This window comes from Epinephelus fuscoguttatus, linkage group LG12 (assembly GCF_011397635.1).
Source record: "Epinephelus fuscoguttatus linkage group LG12, E.fuscoguttatus.final_Chr_v1".
Classification (NCBI taxonomy): domain Eukaryota; kingdom Metazoa; phylum Chordata; class Actinopteri; order Perciformes; family Serranidae; genus Epinephelus; species Epinephelus fuscoguttatus.
The window spans coordinates 24,577,871-24,590,406 of record NC_064763.1 but is presented as its reverse complement, the minus strand read 5'-3'; the positions used below and the strand labels follow the sequence as shown (position 1 = coordinate 24,590,406).

Here is a 12,536-nt window from a genome sequence, read left to right as displayed (position 1 = left end):
ATGTTATGTATTTAATAATGCCTGCAGGTTTCACTGAATGTTTTTGACCTGGTAAGATCTGCTGACAACATGGAATTTAAGGCAGCATATTACAATACAATAAATAAAAGTAAAGATGTAAGACACTAACCTAATTATAATTTAACATAATAGAATTTTGGTAAATAATTGCATGCAACATTTTTAAAAATTAAAAAAAAAAAAAAGTTCACATGCTACAATTCTTCTTTTTTAAGTTCTATTAAGGCCCTGAATTTTACCCTTTCGTTTTAAAGTTGTGATGCACTTTAACAGACTTCCTGTGAAAGAACGTGATGTGAAACAATCAGAGGCCGCCCCCGCACGCACACACACACACGCACACACACACACACACACACACACACACACACACACACACAAAAAAAATTCAGAGAATCAGATGAGAGGATGAGCAAGTGTGCTCTTATGGCGGCTAAATGATGAGTCTCATAGTCTCAGCGGAGGCAGAGCAGATGGTGTAAGAGGGGCTCCTTGATTTGGGGCTGCCTAAAAACTCCACCCCTCCCACTACCCATCTGTCCCCCTTTTATCCCAGCCCTGGCAGGGGGTGGCAGCAGAGCAGGGGTGATATTAGATTAGCGGGATAGGGGGCAGCGTGGATGAAAGAGGAGGGACAAAGGGGATGCAGTGGGGAGCAGAGGGAGGATAATGAAGAGAGGGGTTTAAGGCAGAAAAAATCTGGAAAAAAGGACTTTGAGGGCTCAAATCAGGCAGAGATGATTTGCAAACATGTGTAATTGTTCCATTTTTGGCATCACTTGAGCAGTCGTGTCAGCTGTTGTGTCTGAGAAGGGAGCTTTGTTTTGAGTCTATGATCAGGGTCATAATACCTCTTTGTGCTCTTTGTCCCCTAATTCATTAACACGCATTTATTTTTTATTAAACATGCTGCCATTCCTTCTGTTAACGGATTATAAATATATTATTAATATTAAAATAATGAATTTAAATTGTAAAAAAGAAAAATAGCAGGAATAGTAAAGTACTTACTCTTGGTGATGGAGTTATGAAGACTGAGGGCTCGTGAATTTCTTTCAGCTCGGTCTACACATGACAACCGGGAAGACGAGTCACTCACCGAAGCTTTGTCATCGCCAAACTCGGCGCCCATGAACTGAAGACATAGGAGATAGAAGGGAAACGACACTGTCAGAGAGGGGATGGAGCGCTGGGAGAGAAACCACTCAGATGTCCTCTCGTCTCAGCCTGTCACCTGTTCATCCTCCAGGGGAACCTTGGGTTTGACAGCCAGGATCAGATCAGGTGTGGCGTCTCTCAGCTCGCCGATGTTCTCGTAGATGTGGCGTTCCCCCTTCAGCCCCACGTTGTCGTACACGTGCCTGTCCACCAGGCAGGGAGGGAGAGATGTGGTGATGATGGAGGTGGTGGTGGGGGGGAAAAAACACAAAGCAAATCTGCTGTTGATGCTTCATGACATTTTTTTTTATCCAATCCAGAGGTCAAATCAGAAACTGGAGCACTTAGACAAGTAATCTCCAGCATGGCACAGATTTAGGCCTGATTGATGTTTGCTCTCCTGCTCTCACAAAATCATCTATCAAAAATATCAGATCTGATGCGGTTTCGGTGAAATAATTCAGTTCTGCTTTACGTGACAATAAAAACAGTCAAATTAATTTTGGTGAGCAGCAGAGTTTAATATCGTCCTCATGAAGATTTTTCCTTTATGCGTAATTTCCTCTTCAATCTGTCGTGGCTTTTTAGAGTTCTTGTGGTGAAATGTTGTGGTTTGCTTCAAATTATTTGTCAGGCGGACACATACATGTCCTCCTGCCTTTACATATGTGTTTTTCTCTCTACTTAGGGAAAATTTTCATGTGACTGTGGGACCTTGACACTCAAGAAGATGAGGAAATAGTGCACATTGTAAACCATAATATAAGTGATTGTTTAGGGGAAACAAATGCACTTTCATGTTGCCATTTACTTTACTTGGCAACAATTTAAATGATGTGGAAACAGTGGCACCCTCAGAATGTTTTCATAGGTTTGATCAGATGGGTCCACTGACAATCTTGGGGGGTGGCAAACCAAAAGCAATAACTGAATTTCAGGAATTTGATTATACTGTCGTTCAAGGGCTAATTGAAAACAACACGGAGAGTTAAAGAATCGCTTGCTGATATACTTTGTTTTTTAATTTTACAGTTAATATTATGAATTATCTGATGTGTAAAGACTAACACCAGTACAGTTTTGAGCTCCACAACATTCCTTTTTTAATGTGTTATTTATTTGTGTGTGTTTGGCAATTCATTGCTGGTTGTCCAAATATCCAGCTTTAATTTTAAGGAGCACATTGATTGTAAAGAATACGGCTGCACAATGTATCTAAAATTTACCTCCATCGTGATATCAACATGTGCAGTAAAGGTATCACAAAAGTCAGCTTGAACTCCAATAAACAAATATTTACACGTGCTACACATTCACACCCTGCATTTGAGTATATTCAGCCAAACTGATGGAGCCCCGCTGCCCTAGATGCCCGGATGTAGATGGAAGGGAGTGACTGTGAACAACCAGAAACAGTGGTGTCGGGTGACTTTACCAGTTTTGAAAGTACTTCTCACGTCACAGAAACCACTAAGAGTGAAACTTGTGTTTTGGATGTCATTATCATACTGCCGGTGATGTGTTTGTGTTTTGTTCTGGTACTCTGCACAGATCTGACACCTGTCTGCCCGCCCACCTGCTCTCATCCTCGGCTGTCTGAAGCTCAGTGCCACCGCCATTTCCTGGTAAACGTGGCAGGGCATCACGGAGTCCCCGGGGACTGCCGGTAGATAATGACCTTGTATTTTAAGTACACCCCAATTCAGAAATATGTAGGATATTTCTATAGACATTACTGTTGATGGTTGATGGTGACGATGGTTCTTTACCGTCCAGGGGAAGCTCCTTGGTTTTTTCCCAATAATGCCATATTGTAATAATGTGATTGTGCTACTGATCAATACTGTACTGACTCGTGTTAATGATGAGCCAACGATGTTTAACTTTCCAGGGGACACACTGTGTTGAAAAAATATTTTCACCAGCAGCCGCCATATTCTTTCGGTACATATCATATATCTCATGCAAAACCAGTTTTATTGTAGTTTCCCTTTTTGTTTATCATCCCAATCAGTGAAAAGAAAACAGTCTGTATATAAAGAAACATATACAGTCTGTGGTTGGTAAATAAAGCTTTCAGATTTGGGATTTTATCTCACTTTCAGATCTGTTGTCAACATGCATGGAAGGGGTGCAGTTGTATCAGGGGGCAATGGCCCAACCTCCTGGTCCCCTCTTGGAAGCGCCACTGTCTGGAAATCCATTGTCATTTTAACTTTTTACTACTGAGTTGAAGATCTGCTGCACAACCCTCCAAACAGTTACTCGCCAGGGTTTAAAAAAGGGCAAAAAAAAAAAAAGCATTAAAATTGAAAAAGGAGCATCTCAGTGACTTCTCTAATGTGAAACATAAAACGTTTGCATTAATCTAACACAGCTCAGTGAAGCAGAGTGACACATGGCTCGGTGTCCTCTCACCGTGCCCTGTCCTTTGCTGGAAAAGTGACGCACTGACTCTGAGATTAAATTGTGATGAGTCAGCTTCTGTTTGAAGATATTTTCGGCCATGTCGGATGATTTAAGAGCCCTTTTACCTGATGATCTCCCCGTCTGCAGATGTAATGAGTAAGACCTCACAAAGGAGCATTTCCTCTTGTTTAAATCATCTCTCTCTCTGTGCACTGCCCACATATCACTCATACGTCAGGCTGTGGCGACTTGAATGAAAAGTGACATCAGCTTTAGTAACACTCACCCATCACACGTGTCCCTGTAGGACGGCTGTCTCTCCAAAGAGCAGCTGCGTGTGAGCTGCGAGCCGCTGCTCTCCTGGTTCTGATTGGCTGGTTGGTCCTGCAGTGAAGTGGCCCGTAACAACGGTAAGCTGGGCGGCGTGAGGAGCGAGCCGTGACTTCTCTCGCTTTGCCCTTTATCACACGACTGCCCTTCGCCCTCCTCGGCCTCCACCTGCACCTCCGTTATGTCCGCTTCATTAACCCCACCCGCCTTCAGCTTGTCCTCCTTCGCTTCCTCCGGCTGCTCCTCCTGCTCCTCTTCTTCTTCCCTCTCATCCAGCACCCAGGCCTCTCCAGACTGATCCTCGCCGGGTTTGCACTCCACATCCTTGATGGCTTTCTGGTACAGCTCGGAGAAACTTCTGCAGAATGTAAAACAACAACATACTTGGTGAGAAGAAAGCCATCACACCTCTCTTCTCCGTCCAGCTTCTTATCGCACTGCTGAGTCATATATTAATCTCGAAGCCAAAATCACAGATGAAATAGAAAGAAAAGTGCTATATTTGTCTATTGTTGTCCTTTGAAGTCAAGAATTATGACATCTTGGTGGCATTTGTGCTTTGTTGCCACAGAACAAGCATTTCAGGACTGAAATATAAATAAACCAGTGGGATTCTCTGAGGATGCTTCTGCTGCCACTTTTGAAATGAAGCTCTAAAGTGAAGAGCTGCAGAGGTGTCCAGTTAAATACTGGTTTTATTTATTCTAACCATCCTGTCTGCAGCTGTCCCTGCCCTCTCCCTGACTTCAGCTGAGTGGAAAGTGTGCTGTTAACAGTTGGACAGCCTGTGCCAGTGTGATTAAAGATCATTAGAGGGATTGATTGGTTGTTAGCCAGCTGGTGTGACACTGACTGCAGGCCGTCATCAACAGCAGAGTAAGCTGTGACCGCACAGTGGCACCTCTCTTGTTTTCCTGAACCGACTTGTCCCACTGACCCCCTCCTCCTTATTTACAGTCAGCCTCTCTCTCTCACACCCTCACTGGGACTACTCTCTGCTTTCTGGAGCACGCTTTATACCCACGAGCCCCCTCTCCAGTCTCTCCTTGTGTCTGTTGACCCCAAAAGTGCCCTTGTTAGTGCTTTCTCTTCCTCCCTGTCCTCCTCCATCTCATATCTGCAGCCTCACCCACCTGCGAGGCTTGCCGTTCTCATCCGGCGGGATGACAGTGATGTGGATCTTGTGCGCAGTGCGGAGCAGCCTGGTCCTCTCCTCAGGGCTCAGGTGAACAAGCGAGTGTCCGCACAGCCGCACTACACGAGCCCACAGCTGCAGGCCTCCACTCTCGGCGTAACAGAACCGCTGCAGCTCCGTCACAAAGCCCTCCTCGTTCATGAGGAAGCCGGGCTGCCCGACTCCATCTCTCAGGGGGGTGACCTCTAGAGCCTCACAGCCCCGCGTCACCAGCTGCAGACGAGCAGAACAAGATGAATGAATCAGAAAGACATAGACCGCCCACTGCAAAATCTAAAACCCGGACACAATCACCCACCTCTAGCCTCTGCACCACCTCTCGGATATCCTCCGCCTGGCTCTCCATCACACTGATTGACACCGACTCCCCACGCTCGTAGAAGATATCCAAACAGGGCCCCCCCTCCTTAGTCTCTGTCACTGCCTTCCAGCCGATGACATCTCGACAGGAGCAGTTAAACACCACCCTGCGTGTGCACCTCTCAATGAGCACCACCGACTCGGCCGACACCCCGAGCAGACAGGGGAGCCTGTGCTCTCCCACCTCCCCATCATCTCCACTGTTGACCACCACAGCCCACACCAGCGCCCCTGCACTGTGCAGCTCAGCCCCTTTGGCGCCCTTCAGCTTGTCTTTGCGCTTGCCTCCCAGAGAGAGCAGGGGGAACTTGGTGGAGGAGTCGATGGGCGTGGTGGTCACATAGTTTTCAGCCAGGTCCTTCAGGTATTCCTGTCGTGTGCGGGTGGCCATGGAGCGAAACTTCTCTGACTTCTCTGCAGCGTTTTCAGCATTCACTGCCTTCGCCAGGAGGAAGTCTCTAAAGGCAGGTGAGCGAGGGAATCGGGCGCCCTTGGGGAACAGTGGGCCAAATAATGGCATGTCTTTAGAGCGTGTCACAGCCACCCTGAGAAGGGGAGAGAAAAAACAGGAATGACAGAGTAAGAGAGAGGTTGCAGCACAAACATTCGATCTACGTCTTGTTTTTCAGCGCTTGACTGTTGTGTAGTGCTCTCCAGAATATTTACACTGAGTCTGCGGCAGTGGGGCACAGATTTATTTCCGACTACTATGATGTACCACAAATTTATTTTCTCAAGAGATTTCAGCCTGTAAAAGGAGGGTAAGATCTTTTTTGTGGGTGAAAAGATCTGTTTATTTTCCACTAAATGTCTGAGTATATTTTGAACAGAGTGTAAGCGATAGGATCGAGTCAGACCTGTAATAGGTGTTGTCAGTGCAGGGCTCATGGACCTGAACGATGATGAAGACATGCTGGAAATGGGAGCGGATGGACTTTGGAGTGAAGGGCAGGGCGCCTGGCTCCTGGAACACGATCGTCACGATGTCGTTACCAATGTGTCGCTTCCTCAGCAGCTGGCGAAGCAGAACAGAGACACAGAGAGATTTTATTAAACAAGCAGGTGAGAGTCTTTATATATGTCTATAGACATTCGTGTGGATTGCTGTATTATTGAGATTTATTCCACCAGGACCGTTTTAGGGTATATTGGCCAAATCTTTTGTTACTGGACAATAGTGATGTATGTATTTATATTAAGTTGTGCATAAAAAGCTTTGATATAGGCCTATATGATAATGGGGGACTTGTGGGGAGCAGGGGCGTAGCACAGAATTCTGGGCCCTGTGCATAAGCAGCGTTTGATCCATCTCTCTCTCACACATCTTTTGATTTTTTTTATATAGTCAGTTTCCTATCTTTCCATTTCCTTTCCTTTCTTTCTTTTTTTTGGGAGCCCTGATTTCCCTCTCTTGGGGAAAGACATGACAGTGTACGTTTGGGCTCCAGCAGCATAAGCAGTCACTCAGTCAGCTCTAGAGATGAATCCTAGTGCAGGGGCAGACTAATCATTTTGCACCTTTAAAGGATGAGAGGGGCCTCAGAGAGCTTCCACTCTTTTTATAAAATGTTTAGTCTTTAATCAACCAATTTATTCCACCTATTTAATGTAGTTTAGGCACTAATAAAACCAAACTTTGCATTCCAGGCTTTTTCCAGATCCCCCCTCCCTTTGGCAACTTAGTTAATCAGTCCCACTTTCCCCCCATTGTGATGCCCATGGTGGGGAGAGTCTAGCTGTCTAGAATTAGCCAACATTTTTAGAAAGCTTGGTGAAGGGGGAGGTGCTAAAATAAAAACACTTAGCCTGAAAAAACGGGTGTATGTTTTTAAGATAATCTGTTAAAAGGCAGGCCTGGGATTTTAGTTTGTTTAGTTAGTAAAGATAGTTTGTTTTGAGTTTGTCTTGGACAGGGGGCATCTTGCCCTGACAGTGGGGCAAGAAACAATAAAAGACAACGCCTTTATTGTCGTTGTACTGCTTACAACAAAAATAGGTGATTCTCTAATTTGATGCACAAGCTATTAAACACAAAAACAAATAATAAATAAGATAAATAATAATTTAAATGTATAAAAATGTGGGGAAAAGGGGGGGTTAATAACAACATTTTGAAATGGTGCTGCACATGGATAGGTGGAAGAAATAAATATTATTAGTACCATACTGCACATGTATACGTGGCATTTTAGATGAGTCTCTCAGTGCTTATTTGAGTTCATTGTGCTTATGGCCCTGGGGAAGAAACTGTCACACTGTTGGGAGACATGGTCCTTTGCGAGATTTTCATTTTTGTGCAACAAAATTGGCTACACCACCAATTTATTTCTCCCAACAGTGTGTTGGTTCATGCATCATCATCCTGCACATGCTAAAATCACATCCAATACTTAGCCTATGTATCTTATCTGGATACAGACTATATAGGAGAGTAGTTTCCAAGGCAACAACCAATGTGTATCCAAATAAATGAAATGATAAAAATAAATGCTGCCAAACAAAACAAGGCTAACTTGTTAAAAACAGTAGAAGCTGAGTGAAATGAAAAAATAATAACAATAAGCAGCTGTAAGTATTCTCTAAAATAAACCTGCATGGCCATGCTGCGCTTGGTAAATTGCAAAACTTTGTAACTTAAAGTTCATTGATTGTGTATTAAGAAACTTTTTATGACTGAAAAGACACCACTTCCTTCAAAAAATAAATTGATCTGAAACTAGAGTAAAAAAACAATCGAGATATAAAGACATCCGAAGCCCTTGCAGCCAAAAAGTCGACAGTTTATAGAGGAATGTCCGGGGCTTCGTCACCACAACGTTTTGTTTTATTTAAACCTTTAATCTATATTAGCATGTCATGTCCAGTCTCTTTGTAGGCAACAGCAAACAGGCTTAAACCGCAGACTGCATATAAAGAACCGACAGTCAGCTGAACGGGAAGCCTGGCTGCAAGGCGACAGTGAATACCTTCATGGTGGGAGTGAACACTGGGGGGCAGGATTTTTATGTCATGCTTGTTGCGGAGTACAGAGGCTTTTTCTAAAGCATTTACCAAAGCATGACAGTCTGAACAGAGATGGGTAATGAAGGTTGTACCAAGACTGATGCAATTTCTTTTACGGATAGAGGTGAAACGTTTGAAGAAAAATCTCATTCTGTGAATTCCAACAGATGGGAAAAAAGTATTCTGCAACACAAAAGGCAGCAGAGGAAATTATGTGTCAGATCTCTGTTGTTATTATACATATATGGGTTTGATTTTTACCTGTTGTGTGTTGTTGGCTGTGTACGGCAGCATGGTGGACACATGAAACATAATCTCATAGTCCTGGTAGCGTGTGTAGAGGGAGTGTGTCCCTGTTGAGTCCGCTACAAAGGCAAAAGACACACAGAAACACACACAGAAACACAAAGAGATAGCCAGATAGGGATTTAGCAAAATCAGTCAACGTCTCTGAATGAAAGACTAAACTCAAACTGTCACAGTCACCGTGAAATCTGTCTCATTTGCTCTTCCTTGCCGCTCACTGAGGGGAAAACAGCTCCGAGATAATCAGCAGTGACTATGCTATTTTGCAGGCATTACTCAGATTACATGTGGCCAGATAGGAGTTATCTTAGGCTTTCAGTGGTGCACTGATGCCCTTCGGATAATGGCCCTGCGACAAGGTGAGATACAGCCAATAGATGGAGATGTAGTGCGTTGTGTGTTTTTTTCAGCTTACTCTTGTTGTCCAGCTGGGCTCGATATTTCTCCCAGCCCTTCAGCCGCACGCGCTCCCCAAGCAGGTCCAGGAACTCCTCAAACGCCGGCCCCGAGCTCTCGTTGTTGTACATGTCTTCCTCTGAGCTCTGCCCAGCCCGGCAGTACATCACCCCAACCTTTCGCTGGAAATTCAGCTACATTAGAAAACAGAGAAGCGCAGAGTTTATAATTAGCCTGCCAAGACCTTTCATCTCATGGTGGATACTGATCAGTTGACATCTTAGTACAGTTCACAAAGCTTGCATGAAAAATCTTCTGTTGATAAATGTTAAACACCTGCACAGCACGCATTCCACTATCAAAACTCCCAATTCCTGTCATCTTTTATGGCAAAGTTCAGGCTGCACAAAGCTTCAAACATTTCGTCAAAGTTCCTTCTCTGAAGCAGTTAACCTCAAAGGCAGAGATAGTGGCTATCTGGTGTGTGGGTTTAAATTTTGAGTGACTTCTGCAATAAAATGTAAAGGGTCATAAAAGTAAAGTTTCTATTCATGTGACAGGGCTTAAATGTATGCAGGATTTTCCGAAAAATACAATGCATGGACTCATACAAAGTAATCCCCCCTCAGTTATCACTTATGACCCATTAGAAGTGTGGGGCACTGTGTTTATCTGTAGAGACTCTGCCTCCTGCCTGTATTTTGACGCATCCAGGATGTTTCTGGATGTGTAGCTCCCACCAAACAACAGCACACAGGTGAGGTCGGGACTTTATAAAAAGGTAGCGACCAGGTGCCAGACAGAAAGCAGCACACATCCAAAAGAAAGATATATAAATTGTGTAAATAAAAAACGCAAATATGCGAAATAATAATGGGCAAAACATCAAGCCGAGATAGCTTGTTCCAAAACACGTGTGAATGAGGGAAGTTTTGCCATGACAACAAATGTAATGTTGGTATTGCAGTGCCTGGAGCAGCTACATGACCCACCCACCAGCTATATGATTCACCCAGTGAGTCATACAGCTGGTCAGTGCATCCGATCAATGCATGATCAGGCCCTTCGCCCTATGGTACGTTAACTTTTAACAGAAATGTTAGCTTGAAGGAGAGGCGGTTAAGGTTAAGGTAAGGTTAAAGTCTCATTACTGATAAGGGTGTTATGTTTTCGTGTATATTGAATTATAATGTTATCATTTCTACATCATGCTGTAGCAGGGATCCAGTAACAGTCCTGTTGTGGCAAGGTTCAAATAACTGATTGTGTTGGTGGGGCTGTCTTATGCTGGTGTTTCCAATAGAGTGGTGCAGGAGTCCTAAAACGCTGAAGTGAGTTAGCATTTTAGCACTCCTGTGGTTCCCTCATCTTGAAGTCTATGGGTGTTTTGAATGGGTTTTTGGTTGGATGTATGAAATAAAATCTGTGGTTCACACAACCTTAAGAGACTTTCACGTTTTGTTCCACAACATCAAATACATCAATAAATACCACACTTGTAAATTTCGCCTTTACTTGTCTTTAAAAAGACAGTTGCTAACAAGTGGCTAAATGAGACTATAGAGCATCATCATGCCGAGCACGGCTTTACAGCCTCGTTGTGGTGACAACAATGAAGTCATGCAATCGTGATGTAGTTCGTTTATAGCTTAACGCTAGCTTTTTACTTCTGGTGACTGCAGTTACTGTATGCTTTAACAAACAATTTTTTGTAAATTTAACCTTTATTTAACCAGGCAAGTCATTAAGAACAAATTCTTATTTACAAATCATGTTCATTTGTGAAGATTATCCTGCTGAACAAAACATGTAGGTATCATAAACTTTTGTTTGCCACAGATCTTATTTTCTGCAATATTCCAATGGAAAAATCCCATTGGCTTTTTGTCGAGGGAATCAGGGCAATGTGTTGGCCTACAAATAAATGTCATCCCTCAGCACTCCCGCAGTCTTTATAGCGCCCAACCGGTTTAATGCAAAATAGCACTAGACAAACGTAGCTGCTGTACCACATGGTGAGTGAACAGTCAGCACGGTGGTAGAGGTAGTTGAGAGAGGAGTAAACAGATATAATAACTGCACTTTCACATCTAAACACACCAGACTGATCACTGTGGAGGTGCTGACTTCAGAACGTCAGCTTTTCAACATTTTTTTTTTCTTTTTATGCCTGACCTTTGAAAAAGAGCTTTTTGCTGCTATTTGATATCCGATGTACTGAGAAGCTTTCTGTCTGACACATGCAGCAGACTTTGGTGTCAGCAGACATAGCCTTACTCACCCCCTGCTCGTCCAGCTTCAGCAGGGTGTCTCGGACCTTGGGGGAGTTTGAGGCCAAGCGGAGGCAGTGCAGGTTCAGCTCAGGCATGATGAACTCCAGCAGCCTCTTGGGAGACAAGCCCCTAGGGGTTGTGTGACGAGCGGCAGAAGGCACGGACTCCTCCAAGATGGAACCTCGCAGTGTCTTCATCTGAGGGGACGATTCACAGTCATCACATCCAGTCAAATCAATTTTACACACACTGAACTTGAGAAGGGCTTAGAGAAGAGGAAAGTGCCAGGTTACCTCTGTGGTGCGAAAGATGATTCTATAATTGTACTGAGCTCCGCTGGATCCTTCCTTCTCCTCTCGACGGAAACTGATGGCCACTGGACCGAGGCGATCGTCCATGCCGAAGAAATTCTGGTGTTCTGTGATGACAATACAGTCATAAATACTCCCCCAGTCTTGGGGTTAAAATATGAGGACTATATGAAAATTATTAGGGTGGAAAGGGGGGCTGAATGGTATTATTTTCTTTATACTCTCACTTTAACTGCAATACCCTCCATCTAACATATCAAAACAACATATTAATGGCAAAAAAGCACATATGCCTGACCTATCCCTCCTCCCTAATGACCGTTGCACAGCCCCTCAATAATAAGATGATATATCTGAAAATGTATACCCTGACAAAGACGTGTTCAGAGATGAAAAGTGATTCACGACTTACAAGCAACACAATCTGCTTTCACATTTCCATCCTCTACTGGACTCTTCTGGACTCTATGGTTAACACTTTCATCCAATCACAAGCATGTATTCGGCCACAGAAATAGCTGACAACGTAGGATGTACCTACCCGAATATGTTCCCACAGTATATATAGGAGAGATATGTTATATTCTGACAGAAAAAAGATAATAACATGCACATCCCAAATAAATATTGAAAGGGTGCTGGATCATAAACTTCTAACATGTATCAAAAAAGGAAAAAATGATCCGCACACCGATAGAGCTCCCATTAATCCATTTAATTTTCTGTCAAGTGACGTTTCGAGCAACGCAGACTTGTAATAGGGTATAAGAATAT

General features: G+C 43.7%; 1 protein-coding gene across 5 annotated transcripts in view; it reads right to left on the bottom strand.

The window, feature by feature from the left end:
• Nucleotides 1-12,536, bottom strand: part of zmp:0000001168 (signal-induced proliferation-associated protein 1) — a 51,113-nt gene that overhangs the window by 10,853 nt on the left and 27,724 nt on the right. For all 5 annotated transcript variants that reach the window (XM_049591186.1, XM_049591183.1, XM_049591188.1 and 2 more), the window contains exons 3-12: nucleotides 11,745-11,869; nucleotides 11,460-11,648; nucleotides 9,198-9,372; nucleotides 8,738-8,841; nucleotides 6,331-6,488; nucleotides 5,412-6,018; nucleotides 5,052-5,326; nucleotides 3,875-4,276; nucleotides 1,256-1,382; nucleotides 1,033-1,156 (exon numbers count right to left, since the gene is read on the bottom strand). In XM_049591186.1, coding sequence (XP_049447143.1) covers nucleotides 1,033-1,156; nucleotides 1,256-1,382; nucleotides 3,875-4,276; nucleotides 5,052-5,326; nucleotides 5,412-6,018; nucleotides 6,331-6,488; nucleotides 8,738-8,841; nucleotides 9,198-9,372; nucleotides 11,460-11,648; nucleotides 11,745-11,869 — 2,286 coding nt within the window. The remainder of the gene's footprint in view (nucleotides 1-1,032; nucleotides 1,157-1,255; nucleotides 1,383-3,874; nucleotides 4,277-5,051; nucleotides 5,327-5,411; nucleotides 6,019-6,330; nucleotides 6,489-8,737; nucleotides 8,842-9,197; nucleotides 9,373-11,459; nucleotides 11,649-11,744; nucleotides 11,870-12,536) is intronic.